Raw genomic sequence first — 23,203 nt, forward strand, 5'->3', positions numbered from 1 at the left:
GTAAGTGCCAATATATATGGGCAAACGCAAAGGGGCATGTAGTGCTAATGCAATATTGCAGTCACAGAGGAGGACTTCTGGCAGAAGCGTTGTCACTTGTGGTGCACTGCAGGCTGTCCATCTAAACCTATCATTACCTGGCACCTATGCTGTAGTGAAATAATCAGACCAATCCGCAAGTGGGCAAAAAGCCCATCTTAACAGATGGCTTTGACTGTAGGTAACCAGGAAACCACGCATATACATTAAACATGGGTTCAGAGAGTATGGGTCTTATCTAGGAACATCGAAACAGCTGTCGGTTTTGAGCTCCTCCGTATACTGTTGAGAACATATGCCATACCCATCAGACACCCACGTAGGGTGGGCTAAAGCCAGTTCCTACGGTTCTGATGAACTCTGTAGGAATTGCTTGGTTGGGCACGGTCTCAGCTACAGATTTATCTCGTGTTTTGTAATGAACTTTGAATTTGTATTAGAAAGACAAAGACTGAAGTTTGAAGATGCAGTTGCATCCACCTAATTTGGATGCCCAGCTGAGGCACTGTCTCAAGCAAATTTTAGGTGATGGAGAGGGCTATCCAGCCTACCTGGCACAATTGTCTAAGTTTCCTAAGTAAACAGTGATAAAGAGAGGCTTTGGATATGTGCAGGGAAAAGTCCAATACGCTTACATTTTGAATGCGTTACGGTCTTAGAACAGGATCTTAAAATATAAAGAAATAACAGGACATGCCAAATATCTCTATTGACTCAGGATTTAGTTCACAAAGCTCTTCTGGTACTTTGCAGCCAGTGCTATTCTTCTTTTTTTGTAACAGTCTGATATTAAAGGACTCAGCTAGAAAGTGAGAATTCCTGGGTTCTTGGCCTCTTCAGTATAATAAACTGCGCATCCTGACCCCATGAGTCCAGGCGAGTGCTTCCCACCATACTTTGAAGCTGAATCATAGCACAGCTCGCTGTTGTGAGGCCACAGAGAACACAAAGAAACAGCGACTCCAGGAACTCCTCACCACCAGTTATTTTCACAAGCTTAGTGCTTCCCCATATACACAAAGGAGCATGTGGACAGTGTCTCTTTTAGTGTCCAAAATTAGTATGCATCTAAAACCAACCAAACAAACAAAAAGGGCCATATTCATATCACGTAGCTCCACCTAAAAATTCAATAGGTCTTCTGTGTCCTTTTGTCTGGCTATGGGTTTTCTGAAGCATGTACTTAATGGAAATTTTAGGCTAATTGGAATTTAAACTGCCTGAAAATAGCCTCAAGGCAGCAACATCAGGATTTAGGGGAAAATGCTTTAGCTTCAGTGAATCTGTGCAAATACACGGAGCCCTGGAGCTCTTTTGCTGATGCTGGGGGCTGGGCGGGATGCAGAAGTGCTGTGGGAGTTCAAATCCATCTCCTGCTTCCTTACTGCTACCTGAGCGCAGGAAGAGAGGATCACGGGATGGGGTGTACCTATGTCCATGAATGTGGTGGTCTCAGTTGGCAACAAACAGCTTCAGAGAATATTACGTGCCTGAGAGAGAAAGGCTGTTTCATAGTTCAGGCAGAGCAGACTGGGATTTCCAGGCTGCAGGATTTCTGCATGGGCCAGCTGTAAATTTGAGTTATTGATGCCTCAGGACCTTTGGGGAACACTCTTTGGGGAACACTTCAAGAACGATAGAGAAAATAACCACAAGAAAACCATTTATTTTTGTGACTACTTCTTCACTCAGTTAAAAACAAGGAATTTGATTACTTAAATGCAAAGTGTTAGTCTGTAGTTATTTTTCTGTAGAATTAAGATACCTGTAAATCTGTCCTAATGGTAGTAATGCTACGTGGAGGATAGTCTGCCCTTTGCATGATACATGGCTAGCTTAACTGTGTAAGCAATGTGTGTATGCTATGAAATATCATCTGTATAAGGGACCCCATTCATACTTCAAAACTGTCAATGTGAAGAATTGTGATTATCACTTTAAGTTTAATTTCCATAACTCTGCATTCTTAAGGTAGTTTGCGTTTAACCTAAATCACTCTCCCCTTAACTATGGAGTTAGAATGAAATTCAGCTGTCGCAGATAAGAGTAATGATATTTATTAATAGTGAAATCATTCCTACACGTGGAAAGAACTTAAATGTACAAAGCAGATCAGGACAGGAGATCACAGTCCTTAAGGGACTGATTTATCCTTGACTTCTAGGAGCCTTTGTTATGCTAATGATAGATATATATTCCCGAAATCCATTGCCTCTGTCTGTGCCTTACCCTTTGATTTCTTTATTAACTCTCCTCCCTTGTCACTACATGTTGTTGTTAATTCAGATCAGGTTTTGCAACTTGCGTCATACTTTGCTATTTTTGACCAAAATGGTTTATTGAGTTCTGTAGCAGTTTACGTGCGTTCCCCTCTTTGCCGCACCTCTCTGCCACCACTGCCAGAAGGGCCCCGGGATGAGCTGCCACCAGTTGGACTCTGATACTACTACTGAGCTGCCTTTGTTCCTAGAGCAGTCAAGGCAACCGACCTAATTAATCATTCCCAACCCTCATTAATAAACATGATTTTGGTCATTTGGGGTAAACATGTTCACGTACTCTACAATACTGCATGCTTTATCCAAATATGTAATTTGTTTTTTAGGCACTTCTGTAAACATTACGATTTACGGTGGCCCTGGGTGCTACTGACCTTGCTAAGGTTGTAAATCCTTGGTATTTCCAAAGTCAAAATGCATGTTTAGGTGAATAGTTGTGCGCGTGGGTGGTCAGCTCGCCCACAGTGGTTGTTTACAAACATTGACCACCATGATACAAGTAGATAGACGCCTTAGTATCATCAGTAAATGGAAAAGCTGTTTAGAGGTGATAATGTCTTTAAGGATATAAACAAGAGCAAAACATATAGGTTAACGTAGATTATGAGCTGTAAGAATAGCTGTAAGACTATTAGAGAGCTATAGGAAAAGCTAAGAAGTACAGAACATTTCTCATGAGCTTATTTTAACACGAGGAGTGGGGTTCTTTTCTGAAACACGATATACTACTGCAGTGTGTAGCTACTTCATTATACTTTCTTCAGTACAGGTATTTCTTGCAGCATCTTGTACTCTCCCTTGGGACTAGATATATATGAAACATGAGCAGCATAATTTTGCTCATGTGCTAGGCTCTGAACTCAGCTACAATTAAATATTCAGCAGGATACTCTCTCCCTAGCTAGACTCATGTAGCAGTTATGAAAGATTAATTCAGTGTTATGTTTCTGTTTAATGAAAGAGTTGAAGTGAGCATTTCTGTTGAAAATTTCAGATTTCAAAATTAGAAATTATGATCTTTATTATGCTTTTTAAAGAGCACATAAGATAAATGATCTATATAGAGTTATATTTTTTTAATTGAAATATTTCTTTTTCAGGATACCCATCCCAGCATCTTAATTACAGCCTTCTGTGTAGTTACATTGTACATATTTCTTAACGGGACATGCAGTAAATAACCTGTAGAAAAACTAAACTAAAGGCATTGCATAACAAAACGGTGCAGATTTGCAGATCTTGCAGTATATTATAAATTTAATTTGGATTTTCTGTTTCATCAATACTAAGATTTTAAAAAATACGTGTTTCTGAGGAAGGAATAGCAGCTTTGAGGCAATTTCTGGTAGAATTCATTTATATGGCAATGTTCCAAAGGAGAAAGATTAAAGCAGCAACACAGAAAGTTCCGGTTTCTGTCCCTTGCAGGTTCTTTTGCCTTTTTTTTTTTTTTTCCCCACACCATATCTTTCTCTAACAAAATTTTCTTGCATTATTAATGAAGTTCAATCCCAGCACTGGTGTGGAATCTGAAAGGTAAACTCAATCAGCAAGTTTGAGGTCCTAATTCTTGTAAAACCAGTGTGAATAACAGATGATATTAAGCAAGGCACAGTAGATGGTACCTATTCAGCAATTGCTATAAATGTGACCTCATTGATTCCATCTGTGTTTTTCCCTCTGTGTTTTAGAGAGCACATTGATGTAGGAAGATGTCTTTGGCTTATTGCCATTAGTGTTAGAATGATAGAAAAATGTGCAAAAAGATTTGGGGATTGGTGTGAACTCAAAGCCATTATCTGGTTTATTAGCAAATTAGGGAGTGGGTTTTAGTTATGATTCTGATGCAAATATCATGCACTGTATTGCATAAATGGTGTTCTTTTCTGAATTTCATTAATAGGTCCCTGGAAACATTCAAGGTCAGGTTGGATGGGGCTCTGAGCGACCTGATGTAGTTGAAGCTGTCCCTGTTCATTGCAGGAGGGTTGAACTAGATGACCTTCAGAAGTCCCTTCCAACTCAAACTATTCTATGATTCTGTCATTCTATGATTTTACTCCAGCTGCACTGCCTAGAAATATAGGAGGGAAATTGTGACCAGGCCCACACTCTCTTAGAGCACAACAGGATATCTTTCTTAGTTTGTTGTGTCTTTAAACAGTTTTCCTGGACCTCTTCAGGAAGGGGAAGGAACGAGCAAGGCCCTGGTTCCATCTCACTCTTTCCTTGGTGTTTAACTTGGCTAAAAAGTGGTGTCACTTGTAATGCGTCCTGGACAGTCACCCACTCGACAAGCAGCAGGCACTGTAGCATTTTCAGACTCGTGCACGACAGTCAATGGCAGTTGCCTGTGGGAGGATGGAAAGACTGAAGGGTTGAAATTCAGTAATCCTTTCTGTTTTGAAACAGTAATTAGCTGTCGCACAGTTCAGCTGCCAGTGAGCCAGCTACTGCAGTGGGCTCTTATTACCATGATCAGCAGGCAAAGAGCTGAATACAAAAGGAAGAAAGCTAAAGAAAAAGGAATTTCTGACGGAGACAAAGGTTGCAAAATAAGTAAAAATTGCCCAATATTAAGCATTTTGTATCAGTAAGAAAAGGAAATTCATCCGATATTCTGTTTACTGAGCCAGCAGAGGCTTGCAGCACTAGAGTCGATACCCTGCAGTCTTAGAATGGGCCTATTTTATACCATTTAACAATTTTATATAGTAAACATAGCTTTGTTACTTATGAGTCCTAAAGAGACAGCTCCTTTCAGCAGTTGTTTAGTGGATATACAGAATAACTGAAGGCTGCATTCAATGATGCTAAATGGTATCGGATTAAATCATTCAATCAAATTACTCTAGTGTAAATTTTGCATGCTAAGGTGCAATGTAGGGTAGAATTTGATTTGTGCCTTAAGTGCGTAAAGATAAGCAGGGATGTCTGCCAAAAATGAAAAATATTTATAAAATGCTTTTTTTGATATAATTGCAAGTTGTTTCAGATTAGTACCTTTTGTATGTGAAAAGTCCATTTGCATCTTGTATACAGATATGTTCTTGGTGTCTGCTTTGTGTTAATGCCTTATGTGCCTTGTGTGTTTTATTTTGTGTGTCTTTATGGCCACCTTATCTACCTGTATAAATTTGTCTGTCCACATATTATAGGTAGTTGTCCACTCCCACTGTGTGGTTTTTCAGTGTGCAGGTGACAGCGCAGAGCAATTCACCCAAATACCATCCATGTGGCATCCTGTTTGGTATGGTTCGGCAGCTCAGCCAAAATGCAAAGTCTCAGCAAGTTTCACCTTTTGCATTTCAGGATTATAATGATGAAATTCGCCAGGAGCAGCTGAGAGAACTGTCTTATTTAAACGGTTCTGACGATTCAGCACGTGGACGGGGCATTCGAGGAAGAGGAATCCGTGTGCCACCTGCAGCTCCTTCAAGGTGTGGTAACCTGAGCTATTATGCTAATAGCTTTAGAAAGTGAAAACAATGGTAAATCAAGCACAGTTAAAAAAGAAAAAAATCACATATACGTCATGGTCAGTAAACCAAAATGTTTTTCTTCTGATAACCTGTGTGGTCTGTCTTGTACCAGGTTCTCTGGTCTACAATTCACAGGCTATAGTGGGTGATATAGAAGTATCAAACAACAAATCAGAGCAGATTATGAAGGCAGTGAAAGGATATTTCTAGGAAAGAATATGGTCAGCATGGTCATTAGCATAAAATCGTTGGTCAATAAAATAGTATAGTCAGAAAAGACTGCATAGTCTGGATGGAACTTTATTTGCCAAATAACTATGCGGTTTGGGTATGCATATTATATCTATAATGTATTATTTGTTGTATGCGTTATCAGTTTTATATGAATTTCGTTGTCATCATCTAAAAACACTGGTGTATGAATGTTTCCTAAATTCTTACAAGTATTTTTTCATATATAGGTAACAGATAGCTCTGCTTGTTCATAAGGCCAGTGTATAATGTTAATGCACTCTTTCAGACTTATTTTTCACTGTGAACCCTTAAGAAATTTGTTGCCTCAGGCATCTAAGTTACCTTGCTACTTCTAGGTGTCCATACAGATTATTTCAGGATAGGTCCTAAGAAATCCACTTTTATTTTGGAGGAAATAGGACATGGAGGTGCCTTATTTTGTGCTGACAGAGGAGTTGTTCTTTCATAATTGAACCGGCTGATTTTGCCTATGACCTTTTTTTTTTCCCCTGGAGGTGTCTGTCATAGTTTCCCTCAGTTCTTCTTGAATGGAATCTTTTATCCGTAGTACGTTACACATACACAGGATTTTTTACACTTGTCATTCATCAACATCTTTCACTCAAACTCTTCTTGGGCTGAGAAATCAGTCTTCCTTACGCCTAAGATCTCTGAAGGGCTTGACTTAATAATGGTGTTCAGAACACCACTGCAACAGACTGGCACCTTTTAAATTAGGTTCAAAGCATAATCAGTGGAGTGCTGGCCCCCACTTCCTGCAAAATACCCAAATGATTGGATCAATTGGACAGATACAGGATCTTGGGTGCTTTCCCTATTTACCAGTCAGCTCTGGGGTTCGGGGCACAAGAAAGGCATGGACCTGTCAGAGCGGGTCCAGAGGAGGGGCCATGAAAATGATCAGAGGGATTGAACACCTCTGCTATGAGGACAGGCCGAGAGAGTTGGGGTTGTTCAGCCTGGAGAAGAGAAGGCTCCAGGGAGTTCTTCATTTCCAGATATAAAGGGGGCTTATAGGAAAGATGGAGAGAGCCTTTTTACCAGGGCCTGTAGTGGCAGGACAGGGGACAATGGTTTTAAACTGCAAGACGGTAGGTCTAGTTTGGACATAGGAAAGAAATCTTTCTCGATAAGGGTGATGAGACACTGAAACAGATTTCCCAAAGAAGTTGTGGGTGCCTCGTCATTGGAAGTGTTCAAGGTCAGATCAGACAGGGCTTTGAGCCTCTTGATCTAGTGAAAGATGTCCCTGCCCAAGGCAGAGGGTTTGGACTAGATGACCTTTAAAGGTCCCTTCCAACCCAAACCATTCTGTGGTTCTAAAATCGGCTATTGAAACTTGTAGTAAAGTAGTGAACACCTCAGGCTCGCGCTATGGGTTTGGTGGTCTCAGCAGGTAACAAGCCACAGTTCATACTGCTCTGGGAGACCTGAGTTCTATTCACAGCTCTGGATCTGGGTGTCACACATGGTTATGCCCGGCACTCACAGTCTTAGAAAGGGCAGCACACTCAGGAGCATTCTGCTCTGAAACAAAACTCACGGATTGCTTCCCTGATATATCCCCCTTCTGATTTGTTATATGGTATAGTTACAAGAACCTCTTTTTAACCAGTAACAGCTTCTTCTGACTTACCAATTAGAACAGCAAGGTGGATATAGCATAAACAAACGAGAGGATGCTGAACCTCTCTGTGCTTGTCTGTATGTGCTGTTCTCTCTGCATAGTGGGGAAAAGCAGAATCACATGCTACCTTGTGCTGAACTAAATGAGACAGGAAGAAAAGTTCTTACTCTCCTTTTATACTCTTGCTCTACTTTGCCTTGCAAGTTTCTGCCATCCTGCATCACCTTCTGCCAATCAGTTTCTCCCATCCACCAATAAACAGAAGAATGAGAGAGATGACTGCTCTTCTAAAGTAATTTGAGAGCAACAGAAAAAGTTCCACACTTTCCTGTAGAACTACTTTGGAGTAACTGCAACTCTGTGAATTACAATGATCCAGAATTTCATTAGTACAAGCAACAAGAGGATCAGGTGTAAAAGGCACTGGATGGCTTAAAAATAATGCCTTTCCATAATATGAGTTCTGCCTGAGATATTGCGTAAGTGCTTGACATTGTAGTTGCCAAAATGCCAGAGTTATACGATACTTCAAATAGTAGTAAAAATGTAAGAGCCTTTAAAATGGGGTAGCACTTGCATGTCCCCCCTTGCAGTACATGCCAAAGTGATCCCTTCTTTTTGCTCCCCCCAGGGGACGTGGGGGTGCGATTCCTCCGCCCCCGCCCGGACGAGGTGCCCAAGCACCCCGAGGAGCGCCGGTCACCCGTGGAGCCCTCCCCGTCCCACCAGTGGCGAGAGGAGTGCCAACCCCTCGAGCAAGGGGTGCCCCAGCTGTCCCGGGCTACAGACCACCCCCGCCACCTGCACACGAGGCCTATGAAGAATATGTAAGTACCCACGTGCATTCATAACATATGCGAGCCAAACCCTGTGGCTCAAGTACCTCTAGGTTGGAAGACTCCAGGCCAATAACTCCTCTGTCTCCACTGCTTACCCGCTGCTGGTGAATTACAGTCTGGGTGATACGGTGTGTCTGCAGATGTGTGTTTTGGGTCATGTGCCTTCATAGAATTGTTCTCAGCTTAGTTTTGGATATGAGAAGGTCGTGCTGGTTAGCTCTCAGGGTATCAGGGTAGAGCAACACAGGTATTCTAAAGACTATTGTAACTGAAGGTCACTCGTTACAGTAGGCAAGTTCTTAGGAATAACAGATTATATCCTTTGTGAGAAAATAAACATTTTTTTTGTGTTTCTGAATCCCTTTTTATTACATATAAATATGTCTATGTATATTTCTATTCAGCATTGTGTTACAGATACATAATAAATAGAAATTCAGGTAATTTTCATGAAAGCTGATACAATGACGCATATTTAGCAAGGAGCAGTACCAACTGTCACCTTTTCTTGCGAGGCGTTAAAAATAATTGTACTGTAAACATCAAAGCTTTCAAGTATCCTCATTAATGTTCTCTCCTGGAACTATCACCATAACAACAGATCTCAAGGTATAGGAGAAAATACCATCGAATATGATGTCTGACTTTTTCCAGCTGTGGCAAATCCAAGGGTAAGATGAACATCCCATCCACTCCATAATCCTGTCACTACTCCTAGTGACATTGAGAGATAGAGTATAATTGAGAAGATGCAGTTTTATTCAATTAATGGTCTTCCTAGGGCAGAAGAAAGGCAATTTAAATAGAAATTAATTTTTTTTGGTAAAGCTTTACTCAACCATCTGTATTTATAGAGTAGAGATTAGATCATGGCCACTTCAAACCAGGGACACACATTCTGTTGATGTCAAGAGTCACAACTGAACAACAGCTGCAAAAAAGGAGGGGAAGAAAGTCACTCCATTACTGCACAGTTTCCATCTTTAAATGAGATAAAAGACCTGCTAAAAAAGGAATTCAAAAAGTCTGCCCCTCCTTGATAGATCGTATATTGTCTGTTAATATCAAAATGTATGAGACCTTCCTTTCTGTGCAGAACTGCGTCTTTTCCTAATCCCTGAATGACAAATTTCAAAACAGAACTCTTGTAATGTAAGATTAAATAAATGGTTTTGTTGTTTTATTTTTTTTAATCTGCAGTACTGATAAATGTCCTAGGGTATTAAGCAATATTTAGGGAACATGTCTTATGCTTTTTCTGGATGGTAAATGTACAGAAAGCGGGAGTAGAAGTTGAGGCAGCTGTATTATTAATGTTAGGGAAGCATTCCGCCAGTTCCACATTATTTTGAAATGCTTACACTCTCAGGAACACAAAATATACGTACAATTAAAAGAGTCATTTTAGTTTGTAATAGATAATTCCAGTAAAAACAAACAAATGTGTTTGTGTTTCTAGTTTGCCTACTTAGGTAGTAGCAAGGAACATATTGCCTTATAGGGCAAATTCAGATGTTTTGGAGATCCTTCCATCTCCTATGTCCTTTCAACATCTATATTCCACAGCTGGGAATATATGGGCTTCCCCTGCCTTGCTTTCATTCAACAGTTTGCAATGAAAATCTCTTGCCATTTTGAAAAGGCTTGTAAGTGCAATCTAAATCATCTTGGTACCTTACAGACTGAGATAATAGTTAAAACACTGTTGGTGTGCAGGTAGAAGGAAAATTTTGCTGTCATGTATCCACAGATGAATTTGTAAAGGATATTTTAGGGGAAAATATTTTAAATTTTGCAGGAAATAATCAATACGGTTTTCCTTTCTAAATAAACCACTAGATCACATATCTGGCTGGATACTAAAAGCAAGTGGCTCTATTTGTTGACCAGCAACAAATGTCATGTGTAATTGTTGTTCTTTCACACTGAATCCTAGAGATGAAAAACTAATTTATAATGAATAATTTATCCAATTTACTTTGTCTCATTTTCTGCTTGTAGGCAACCCACAAGCATATTACAATTTCTTTATATGTTTATGTTTTTCATTTTTGACTACAGTCTTTCACTCCAATTTTTGCCTATATGCAAGCACCATTGGTTTGATTAATTGTGCACATGAATGCAATGTCATTGGTTGTGAGTATCCATATTTTTGATTTTTCTTTGTTCTAATAGAATATAGTCATTTGAACGCTGAGCTGAAAGTGAACTCAAGAAGTAGAATAGGATGACTGCAGCAGATTTTTTTTAAAGGTTTAAACACCGCTTCCTGAAAAAAAAATCTTTAGATATTTACTCAGCAATACTAATCAAAGATTGCATTGACTGTTTGACCTTGAAACATCTAACTATTCAAATCCGTTTGGATAAGCATTTAAAAGTTTGGATCATTCCTTTGTAACTATCCAATATCTAAATATTTTGAGGTTTTCTGATGGCCTTTGTGAGAGTCCATAAAAGCAAATGTCTAAAGGTTTCTCAAGAAAAGTGAAGTTTTGTCATTGTGGTGAATATATTCATATTCAACATTTTGAATGTCAAGACCAACTAAAGGGAAAATAATTTGGAACAAGTTTCAGAAAAGAAGAGGGCTAGAGAGGGAAGGGGGAGTGACACACCTCACGTCTTTTTCTTTACTTGCTTTTGAAACAGATATGTAGCTTTTATTGGGTGCAGCATAGATAGTAACTCAGAGGAACTTCAGAAGACTACCTGTAGGAAGAGGAGGTACAGACATCAGAAAATATACGCCAAAAGGAAAGAAATAGTTACCACATCAAATTTCCTCACTTTAAAAGCAGCTCATTGTGTGTGAATTTGGATGGAGAGCTTAACTAACAGCTGCTCTGCAGCTTCTGAGATCAGAGGGGTTGTCCTGGGTGAGTAAGGGTACTGTGCAAAGTGACAAACCTTAGTTCAGTGTGACCAATCTGTAATTCTCCTCTTCTGCTGAAGGAGAGGTCCAACAGAGTGCAGTTCAGAGCAAAAGCTTGAACTGGTCATTGTGAACTTCCCTAAGACGAAGCTTCTTTCACAAAGCTGAACTTGGCCCATTGTCGTTGCTATCTGAGATACAATTTTACACCTGTAATCCACAAGCACTGCCATACTGAAGATGTCCCTAGCTGCTGGAAGGAATTCAAAACTTATTAAAAAACAGCCATCTGGACTTCAGGTTCCGGTGGGGGTTTTTTACTGAAAAACACACATTGTGGTTCCCCGATAAATGCATTATGGATCATACTCCTGCTGCTTCCACAAATGCAGTACACGAATTAATTTGAATTATTGCTTAATTCTTCTTTCCATGTATAGCAATACATGCCACAACCAGTTGGCAGCAGTGGGTCAGTCTTGAACTTTCCAGGAGTACCGGGTCCTGCATTTCGGTCACAACCCCAAGCAACGCTACAGGCTTGGGGAAGAGTGGCTGGAAAGCTGCCCAGCAGAAAAGGACCTGGGGGTGCTGGTGGACGGACAGCTTAACATGAGCCAGCAGTGTGCCCAGGTGGCCAAGGCGGCCAACAGCATTCTGGCTTGTATCAGGAATAACGTGGCCAGCAGGAGTAGGGAAGTGATCGTGCCTCTGTACTCGGCACTGGTGAGGCCTCACCTCGAGTCCTGTGTTCAGTTCTGGGCCCCTCTGTACAAGAGGGACATTGAAGTGCTGGAGCGTGTCCAGAGGAGAGCTACCAGGCTGGTGAGGGGTCTGGAGACCAGGTCATATGAGGAGAGGCCGAGGGAGCTGGGCATGTTTAGCTTGGAGAAGAGGAGGCTGAGGGGAGACCTCATTGCCTTCCACAACTACCTGAAAGGAGGTTGGAGAGAGGTGGGTGTTGGCCTCTTCTCCCAGGTGAATAAGGACAGAACCAGAGGAAATGGTCTGAAGTTGCGGCAGGGGAGGTTTAGATTAGCTATTAGGAAGAATTCCTTTACTGAAAGAGTGGTCAGGCACTGGAACAGCCTGCCCAGGGAGATGGTTGAGTCACCATCCCTAGAGGTATTTAAGAAACGTCTAGATGTGGCACTTCAGGGCACGCTCTAGTGGCAGAGATTGTAGGCGTTTGGTTTTGGGTTTTTTGTGTGTGTGTATGGTTGGACTCGATGATCTCAAAGGTCCTTTCCAACCATGAAGATTCTATGATTCTATGATTTACCACAGAGCTGTGTTGTTTCTCAAAGGATGCTGAAAAGCTTGAAGTGGATGGTAGGGAGAGCAGCAATGCCAGCAGGCTCCTCAGGTAGACCTAGTGAAAAGATGGCTGTTTGGGATTTATCAAACAAATTTTGTAAATTAGGTTCATACTGGACATTAGATTGGGCAGAGATGTTTTGAGTAGAGAGAAAGGTACTGGAATTGCATTTTAATTGCTTTTTTTTAACTTACATCTTATGCAGTTGGGTCTGAGGTATTAGTCTTGTCTGTTAGACAGCTGATGTGCTATCTACAAATCTTAGAGTTTCTATATCAGTGCACCAAGATAGAAAATGGTAAATGAAAATGAGTTCAAACATTGTTTCAGTCCTGCATGATCAACTTTATTTGCAGGGCCAATGGGAAGAATGATTTTGTGCCATTTTTTCATTACAAAGGTTAAGATTTCTTTGGTTGGACATCTACTGTTATCATCTACTCAAAATATAGTAAGGTATCATCTGGTATAATATTTACAAATTGAGAGGAGACTTCTGGAGTCTTTCCTCAACAAGAATAAGCAATTCTAAAGGCTAAGATCTTGACAATTTATGAAACAGCAAAAAGACGATAAATGTGACTGATTGAGGTTCATGATTTATACAGAAGTGAGAGCGAGAATGCTTGAATAGATCTGCGGGAAGGAACATCCCACTGAGCCAATAAAGCCAATGTTCAGCCCAATATATTTTAATCTCAGCATCCAGACTTTTTCACTCAAGATTAAAGATAAACATTTGAAGGTGCTTAGCCCAAATATAAACCAAAAATACCGTGTTTTTCAGACCTTGTTTTGGAAGGCATTTGACTCTGGAGCTGTATTTCTGCTAGTAATGAGCTGTGCAGTGATATTTTTCTTTACATTTTTTAAGAACTATGGTGAGCCTTCCTAAGAGGTCTAATGTGAGTCTAGAAGCGACTTAGCACTTGTTTGCTTACCCCAGATGCAAAGAATTACCGAAACAGAATAAATTTGGAACTAAAATGCACATTGTTTTTATATTTTACTTACACTTGCATTTTTACCTCTGAATAAGAAAGGAGGCTTTTTACTCCTGGATAAGAAACGGGACTTTTGCAGAGAAAGGCACTCATCTTAGTATGAATACTTAGATGAGCTTCTTGTATTTACGAAGAGATACGTAATTCGTTTGCAAGAAAGAGGCCGGTCTGTCGAGACACTGAGAAATTGGTACAGCTCCTAGGTCTAGGACAGCCAGATTAAAGAGCAATTTTAAATGCAAATATTCTTTCTCGCTTCTCATTTCACTGATCAAACCAGCCAAATGCAGCTTTTAGAAAGTCACTGGAAAAGAACCACGCAGTAAGATAGATTGTGCTTTTAATGTCATGCTGTTCTTCCTCTCATTTCAAGCTATTTAAAAGGAAAGCAAATGCCACATTCAACTGTTTATTCTAAGCTCAATGGTTATTTACATTTTTCAATAGTTTTCAAACAAACTGAAACAACTACGCTCATCTTTATTCAGTGCCAACATAGACAATGAAAAGACTGACAATAAGAGGCATTTTGTCACACTTTAACATTTTAAAAAGAATAATCAACATTTACATGCGACTGCGATCCCCAAAATTGTGGCTGTGGAGGCTTTGTTTAATATTTTAAACTGGAAATCAGGGCTTTTAAATTCATTCTATCTGCCACTTCTGAATGTAGATGGAAACTGTGTATAAAGACCTGCACTTCCTCTTCATGGCACGTTTGCATCTGTGTTAGTGCTTTAACAAATATGTGAAAGTGAGCAATTGGTACTTGATTCTGCTACATTTGAAGTCCATTCCTGTAATCCCAGTAGGACATTCTCAGTGAGAGTGAAGCCCGGACAACTAAGAAAACTTGTTGCAAACCTTAAAATAGTGAAATATATTGGATATAATGGGTATAATGAAATATAAATTGGATATAATGATGGATATAATTTGATATAATGGATATAATGATAGTCAAAGGGGATAATTGTAATTTTTTTTCCAAAATTGATATTTCCAAGTTTTAAGATGTACCACTTATTTATTTCTGTGCCTCTTTTGAACGAAAAAAAAAATCAATGAAGAATGTACTGAGACTAAAGAGCATTTGAATAAAGCTGGAATTATAGACATGGGAATCTGCATGGCTGAACAACATATTGATTAAATATGATTGATTACCTATTTATGCCCAAGGCATTTAGAAAAAGAGCTAAGCTATACTCAACTTACATCTGCTGTGACTTGAAAAATCAAATTTTATTTTTACCATAGTGGCGATAAACAGGATAATGTTTATATTATCTGAAAGACCCTATTAGCCTTAGAAAAATACTGTGAATGATGGTTTGGCGAAGGTGGAGTGGATTTTTCTGTTGCTTATTCAGACTTTGGAGAATTTGGTCTGTCAATAGTATAAATATATTTATTGCAAAAAAAAACCCCAGCAACATAAATAAAAAATTAAAGTAGTAGCAACTTTTTTGTGTTTTTCTAAGAGCAAAACCCACAGTCAGCATTAAACCTTCAGTGTCTGGGAACCTACAGTTCTGGAGTTTTTTGCTTACCTGTGCAACTGTAGTTTGGGTCTTATAGGTGATATCTGAATAAATCTGGCTTGCCCCATGAAACCAAGGGAACTGTCCTGGGAACAATGCCTCAATAAATGTGAATACTGTTTTCATCAGATTTATCACTGCTATGAATTTCTTACAAATTAACAATGTGCTTTAAAGCAGACTTTATTATATCGTTTTCCTGATTTGTTTTGATTTGATTGTAATAATCATAGTTATTCAACTTTACTCATAAAATACATAAAACTCTTAACACCTACTTAGAAATGCCGCAGAAAGATTTTGTGGACGATAAGCTTTTCTGCTGTCCTCTTCATGTTCTCCTTACTTGGCAAAAATAATTCTCTCCTTGACATTGGTTACCAAGTTTTCAGTTCAAAATTATTTTCTATGCTAGACAGAGTATGAAAGAAAATGCTGATGCAGCTGTACATGTTTTAGTATTATACATGATGTTAATGCAACTACAACCTAATAAATATTTATATTTGTTATATAGAGATCTAAGTAAAGGGCATCTCTCAACTGTTCATCCAGCCTTCATATGGTCCTTAAATATTCATAGTGCGTGCAGTTATATTCATAAGATCCCACATAAAAAATATATGGAGTATTCTCCATAGCGACAGAATTTGTCTGCATCATGCAATGCACCATTTGATCATTAAACAGTGTGATTGTTCATGAGCTTGTTGCCAAAAATACTTGTCTACCCTCACTTGGATCTGTCAAAACTTGTCACTTGGCTATTTATCTGATGGAGAACAGTCTTGGTTGGTACAAAATGACTCTATAGGCATTTGCTTGCTAAACATGTTCACGTGACTGTATCTCCACCCGTGTTAGGCTTTTCATGACAGATTACAAAGTGAGTTATAAACTTATTTTTTTCGTAAAAACTCATGCAGACCTTGAGAATTGCTGTTAAAGACTTGGGACAAGTCCAGTTTAATTAGAGTTGTTGAGAGTTTGTTTACTGTATGAATTCAGCTCAGATGGAAGGCTTGCGTTTTCTCTTTCAGTACTCAAAAGTTTCTTATCCAGATTTAGTCCACCGAGGTACTAAAAAAGTTAAATAATTTTGGACTGCAAGGTTTATCGTGACTGGTGAGTTCCCAGGGAGCCAGGCATATATAAACTCGGTGGTAATGAGAAAAGCTCAGTGCAGGCTGCTATTTCTTGCGGACTGGTAAGCGCGGAGACTTCAGCTGTGCCAGGCAATTACAGAAGCCGTGAGCTCTGGTTTCAGGAAAGGCTCTGGGTGATGAGATGCCACAGTACTTAACATTATCACACCCGCCTTGCCTCCAGAGTACCAGTCTTACTCATGTGTTTTTCACTCTACCCTTTTGGTAAACTCAGGTTAGTGACTTTTTGTTATAGTAGATAAACAGAGGGCTCTTTATATCAGTAGATTTCCTGCAGCTGAGTACTTCTGTTTTCTGTATTACCTTTATTTATTAGGAATTTTCACTGTAGCTAAAACATGAGCTTTATTAATATAGTAAAATGCACAGTTTAGGAACCGTTTTATATTAATTGCAAACTTTTATGGATTGTTCCAAAATAGTATTTTAGTTTTACTGGAATTTTAAGGGGACGTATTTAAAAAAAAATACTTCCTGTTGCAGGAAGCTTTCATCAGAGTTCATTTATGTTCTTCATACATCTGTGACATTGTCCTCTTGCAAAACATACTTCTGCATGAAACTGCAGAGATACATATTTAGCGACTTCACTTAAAGACAAACATTGCAGAGCGCAGTTCCGTTTCATTCTCTGGCTGATGGGCCTTTTAGCCGGTTGCCTCTATCCATACACTTAACACTTACTCAAGATAATTGAAAAAGAGGATTTGTATTTGGTACAATAAAAGGCCTGAAAAAGTAGTCGTACATACCTATAATCTTTTTTCCCTCATTATGTTCAGTGTATTTGCAACTCTGAATTTCAGTTATACACAGGAAGAAAAAGGGTTGTGCTAGGTGAACTATCTCATGTATTTGGGTGCGGAAGCACCTGTCCAGCAATATGCCTGTTCTTTCTGGGTATTGAAGGGAAGCTCAAATATATATGTAAGCCTAGATTCTCATACACATAGGAATTCAGATATATATACCCCGTGCGCATATTGTTACAGGCAAAACTGGCTCAAGCTGTGCCTTGGATGCCAGCCATCTGCAGACACACAGCAGCAATTGCTTCCCCAGAGGCAGCGTGTGAATGTCCCGTTATCTGCTGCTTTTGGAAGGAGGAGGGTTTACGACTCTCCAGCTGCCTTAGCATTTACATTAAATCTTTGCTTGGGTATAGAGATACATGCTTACATTCTGATACGGATACGCGTATATGTTATCTATAGCTGCAGCACAGAAAAACGTGATCCATTTCTTCCAGCACATCTGTTTATAAGGACTTTATATTGCACAGAGCTCCTCTGCAGCCAGCAGCGTGCATGAGTAACTGTGCAAGGAATCAGTCCAAAGGATCAAAGAAATAAAATTTAAAGCATATATTTTCTGTTTTAATAATAACAATTTTGGGAAAAAATGTAGATATAGAAAATAAATGCAGAAAGGAAAAAGATACTAGCAAATATTTAAAAGAATAGTTTACTTGTATAATCAGATGGACTGGATGAAGTACACATCTTTCTTTCCATCTCTAACTCCTTCAGCAACTGGTATTTAGTGGTATTGAAGTGACTGGGAAATTCATATGAATCCCTCTTTGTCAGATAAATAGGTCAATGTTGTCTCAAATATTCTCATTTTTAAAACAGTGAGATCAGTTATATTTTATCAAAGGTGCAGACTTAGTGTAACTCTTTAAACTGTAGCAAAACTGTTGAGAAAATTGATCTTGTTCTGAAAGACAGTACCTTGAGTTTGACCTATAGGGCTCTTAAGAGGGTGTAGCAGTCACTAGAAGAGGGAGATGCGGTATAATGGCTCCGGGACAATAAACTAGAAGACTAGAGATGAAAAATGTTATTTCTCCATACAGACCTTTTTTTTTTTTTTTTTTCTGATGAAATTATGGTTGCCTGAATTTTAATAGCTTCTACAATCGTTATAAGTGCTGTTACTCATAGACAGCTAATAGTTCTCTTTGGCTACCTGCTGTTGTTTTGTAGCTCTTGGTATGGTGTAAATATCTGTGGAGTGCAACATCTGAAATCATAAAGAGTGCAGTGTTTGTTAAGTGAAATTAGATAAGTAAATAATTCTTATATATCAGTATCATAAGAATACATTAGTATCCCAAGGACACTCGTGCAATCATACCCCCGTACTACATTATGCAATACAGTAAAAGCACAGTTAAGTATTTATCAAAATCAGTGTATCCGTCCAAGTGGAGGGCATAACATTATATATCAGTTCCTAACAAGGTGCTTTAGCTGCAGCCTTGGTGTTCATACTCTCCTCCAATTCTTCTGGGCCAATTAGTGAGTTTCTGTAATGAAAATATTAATAATCCTTTAGATAATTTACTACCATCAATATCACCAAATGTCTGTCAGATGCAAATTATTTCAGTCTAAATGGGGACAGAGCAACTTTGTTAGAAACCCCATATCATGTGATAGTTTATTTGGACTTTCCAGTCCCTGATTGTTGCCTCTTACCGTACACCCTTGAAACGTCAGACATCCAGATGTTTAGAAAGCTGAAGTTAAAAAAAAACCAACCAGATATACTAAAAGTGAGTCTTATTTTGGGGCAGTATATAAATTCATGGAGTGTTCTGAAGTATTTTAATATTTTAGTTTCTCTTTCCCAGTAGTAGAAACACACAGCTTTTTCCAGTTTCCTTTTTTAGTTGTTTTTTTTTCAAAAAAAACTTAAAATAATAAGTTATTAACACAATTTATTAATCTTTCTGAGGACTGAACTGTAAAACGGGCAAGCATACATTTGAACGGTGCACATTTGGGTATTTTAAAAATAGATTATCAAATTCTGATGCTGCACTATTTTCCTCGACACTGGATTTTCTGTAGCTCGACACTGGATTTTCACATGTAGCTCCTGCACTTGTCTTTATCGAGACTCTACATGCATATACCAGTCCTCACATATGCTGCAGTTGGGAGTTTTCTGGGGGGGGAAAAAAAAATTAAAAAAAAAAAAAACCCAAACATTTAAAAGAAGAGACATTGAAATTCAAACTGTATTTCTTTCTATTTTACCAACCACTTATCATCAATCATTCTATTTCATGGATAAACACTGCCTGTACTATTTAACTGACATGCCGAATAAAAATGTGTGCTTGTTTCTTTTAAAATAAATCTTATTTTATGACTAGATAATTCCATTTTTATTACCTGTTTGCACTTTCTTGCAAAAAATGGCTTCAGACCCAGGTTTGGTTTGCCTTGGTTTGCTTTTTGCTATGGTATGTGAAAGCTTACCGTGTTGTTTTAATTTTATTTAATTATCAATAATAATAAAAGAATAAGTGCTTTTAAACTGAAACAGAATTTTGGAAAATGTGATTTCCAGTTATTTTGACAGAACTGCATCAGTTAACTAGATGGTACGCAAATAAAGAAAAAGGATTATAAACAAATAAAAGTAAGTCGAGGCTGTATAAATAGGGCTGTAGGGGAGATGCAGAAGAGACGTGTGCTTCATTGCAAGTTAAATTTTGCCAAATTTAAATGTGGACACTGTATCTGGGAGAAAAAGAAAAGAAAAAATGCGGTTGTTGAGTTTCAGTGCATCTATCAAATAAATTAGAAGGCACAATACTTTGGTCATTTTTCACTTTCCCTGAACAGCTGTTTCACTTTCTTGCAAGGCCACCCTTCATGCAAACACCCTAAACAAATAAATCCAAAAATTCATTTGGAGCTCTTCTAACTTATTTCTCTTGAGGTACCTATTATAAGTTGCCATCTTGGAAAAAGCAGCAGAAGTGGCTTGTATGTGCTAAACATAACACAGAGCAACAAGAGAAAAAAAAAAGTTATTTTCATTGTGTTTTATTCATTTCACTCAGGTTTCAGTTGTTTATTTTCTAAGGCATAAAAAAGTGATTTGTCTCGTATTTGCGTAGTCTTACTGGGTGTAGTAGTGGAGTATAATTACAAGTGAGGTTACTACATCAGTTGCAGCTGTAGTCAATAACTGTGTGGCTGAATCAGTGGTTCGTATGTGTACCATTTCTACTCCCATGCACAGTGCTATATGAAGGGAAGTGACAGTGTTCTCCTCCTACAGAAACTGTTGCAGCCCGGTGTTGTGGTATCCACTTGAGTAGGGAGCATCGGGAAGGATACTTTAAATCGCTAAAGGCAGAGGAAAAACTGAAAGTCAGTGTCTCACATCTTGGATGAATGAAATGCTGGATAGAAAGACAGTGAAAGGACTGCTTTTACTCTACTCTTCCAGATTTCTTTTTAAAAGAAAGACTTGACCTCTTGCATAATTCCTACATAAATAACGTGCACACCTCACCACCAGAGAGGTCTCAGTGCTTGGAGCAGGACTTGCCGTCCTGCAACCCAATGACACCTAAATCTTGTCGAGGATCAAGGTTTATGCAAGGCTCTCTTTTCACCCTTTCCGAGGGGGCAGCTAAAGGGTACTAAAGGGTTACAGCACTGTGGGTACCATTCTTGGGTACCATTCTTAGTTATCTAATTTTTCTGGTACATCATACGAGAAAGTGCATCCATCTTGGATGTCATTAATTCCAGTGTGGTTATTTTGCTTACCCAGGATCCAGAAATTTAAGATCCTAAATCACACAAAGTTTGCAAACAAAGCAGGCTTCTAAGTCCATAAACTGCTTCTGAAAATAGGACTTAAATTCTAAATAACTTAGCTTATTTTTTTTTTTACACACCATTCACTTTGTAGAAAACTTACCGGGAAAAAATGACCCTGGCTTTTTTAAAAAAAATGTGTTATCTATCTGCTTTGATGAGTCTATCACCTTCCTAGGAGGAAGGCAGACTACAATGTGGCAAGGAGGCAATACTGTTTTGATAGTCTCTGACTGAATGAGGTGAAATTCAATTTTGAAAGAAAAGACTTTTAAAGGATTTGCTTTCTTTCGTCAGGACCTCAGTTGAGCTGTGTACAGAGCACACAGTCATTTGTTGTTTGTGTTGGAGGAAGGGAATTGTTATGAAGAACTAAGCTTCCACTCTGTTTGGAAACTACCAACTCATCCATACTTGATCAGAATTTATCTCTTTGGGGATAAGCAAACAGGTCACTGGATTCAGTCTGAGAAGCTGTTTAACATTCTGTAGAGCAGAAGTAATTAATGAAAGCTGAAAGATGTTAAAATAAACTTTCCAGCTTCAGTAAAATGAGGCTTTTCCTTCCCTACTTGGGGGATAATCTTGTTGTTGAACATTTGCTTTAAAGCTGTGTATCCGTGTTGCCTTGGTACATATGAGTGTACAAATTTGTATGACTTAGAGGTTGAGTAGCTATGATATAAATCTAGAACATCATTTTGGGGAGGAAATTAGCTTTAGTTATTATTCATGTATTTCCTATCCTCTCAGAATGATGCATACTGACATTATAATTTGTTTGTATAATTTGCTCTGCTAAAAGTGCTGGTTAATTTTACGCTGTAAGTTTTATTGCTGGAGGTTGTCTTCTTGAACTGTCCTGAGATTTGCTGACCTTTGTAGAAAAAGAAAATAAAAAATCCAAGGATATACTTTGTTTCTAAGTTCAAAGCATTATGAACCTAATGTTTATTTATATCCTGAAGCCTGCTTGATGCATCCTAGAATTTTATGACTGCTTTATCATTTCCTTATTAAGTAAAAAAAAATTCTGTAAGTCAACATAAAAAATGCTGTAAAAAAGACCAAGTGTTGCTGTAGCCTGCTTCATCTGCTGAGAGGAAGAGAATATAGAGGCAAAGAAAATGAACACCAAATTAACAAAACCAGCAGGATTCTTAGGATGCATACAGGTTTGCATAAATGATCTATAAGTTGTCTCATCACCATGGTCCTCAAGCCTGCATATTCAAAAAAAAAAAAAAAACAAACCCAACAAACCAACAAATACATTGGTCTTTTGGAGATAAGGATACTCAGCATTTTGTGTCGGCGAGGGGTCATGCAAGTCTGTATTCCATCTTCTGAGCAGAGTTCAGAAGTATAAGCAATGTAATAAGTCAAAAATCCGTGAATGCATCACCGTAAATCCAGAGTGGCTCTTCTGAAAAATCAGATGGAGATCAAAGCGAGCACAGTTGTATTTCTAGGTAGAAAATTAGATATTCCAAGAAAATTACTGCTGGATTGGCTGGAGCAAGCTTTGGTCCCCTGAGATACTTTTGGTTGGGCCGCCCAGCAAATTGTCAAAAATGTTACTATGTCTTATTCTTCTCAGCGGTATGCTTAAAAATCTCTTCCATCTGAGAGCAGCAGTAACAATTTTCAGACCTTACGCAATCAATAAGGAATTAATGTAAAGCAGAGGCAGTTTTTCATGGATGGAGTTGGAAGGACAGTGGGCTGAAGCTCCCAGGTGTTGCTGTCCTTACTCTCGTAGGTAGCTAGAGGTCAAGAGAAGGGGGAATCTGAAATGCGTGCAGTTATCTTTTATTGTGCATAGGCTGAGGCCGCAATAGAAGCCATAAACTTCAAAGTAACATTTTGGTATGTGCCAAGCAGGAAAGGACTTCCCCTGGGACTGTGGTGCAACCTGCTCCTTCAGTGTGATTCCTGGACAGACCCAGTTAGCAGGAGCAGGGTGTGTCTCTCAGAAAAAGCACAAAATGTAATAGATTGCTTAAATATTAGTACAATCCAGCTGTAACGGCTTTATTTATTTATTTATTTTAATTGATATAGTGCTTCCAGGTTTTTAGATCAGCAGTTTAGCTTTAAATACGCCTAAAGCAAATCACAAAAGACAAATTGACTCT

The 23,203-nt window shown here is 38.7% G+C and overlaps 1 protein-coding gene across 2 annotated transcripts in view; it reads left to right on the forward strand.

Annotated features, from left to right (window-relative positions):
- The window catches only part of KHDRBS2 (KH RNA binding domain containing, signal transduction associated 2), a 597,540-nt gene that overhangs the window by 475,185 nt on the left and 99,152 nt on the right, over window positions 1–23,203 (forward strand). For both annotated transcript variants that reach the window (XM_054195575.1, XM_054195574.1), the window contains exons 5-6: window positions 5,631–5,758; window positions 8,314–8,509. In XM_054195575.1, the coding sequence (XP_054051550.1) occupies window positions 5,631–5,758; window positions 8,314–8,509 (324 nt within the window). The remainder of the gene's footprint in view (window positions 1–5,630; window positions 5,759–8,313; window positions 8,510–23,203) is intronic.

This window comes from Rissa tridactyla, chromosome 3, assembly GCF_028500815.1.
Source record: "Rissa tridactyla isolate bRisTri1 chromosome 3, bRisTri1.patW.cur.20221130, whole genome shotgun sequence".
Lineage (NCBI taxonomy): Eukaryota > Metazoa > Chordata > Aves > Charadriiformes > Laridae > Rissa > Rissa tridactyla.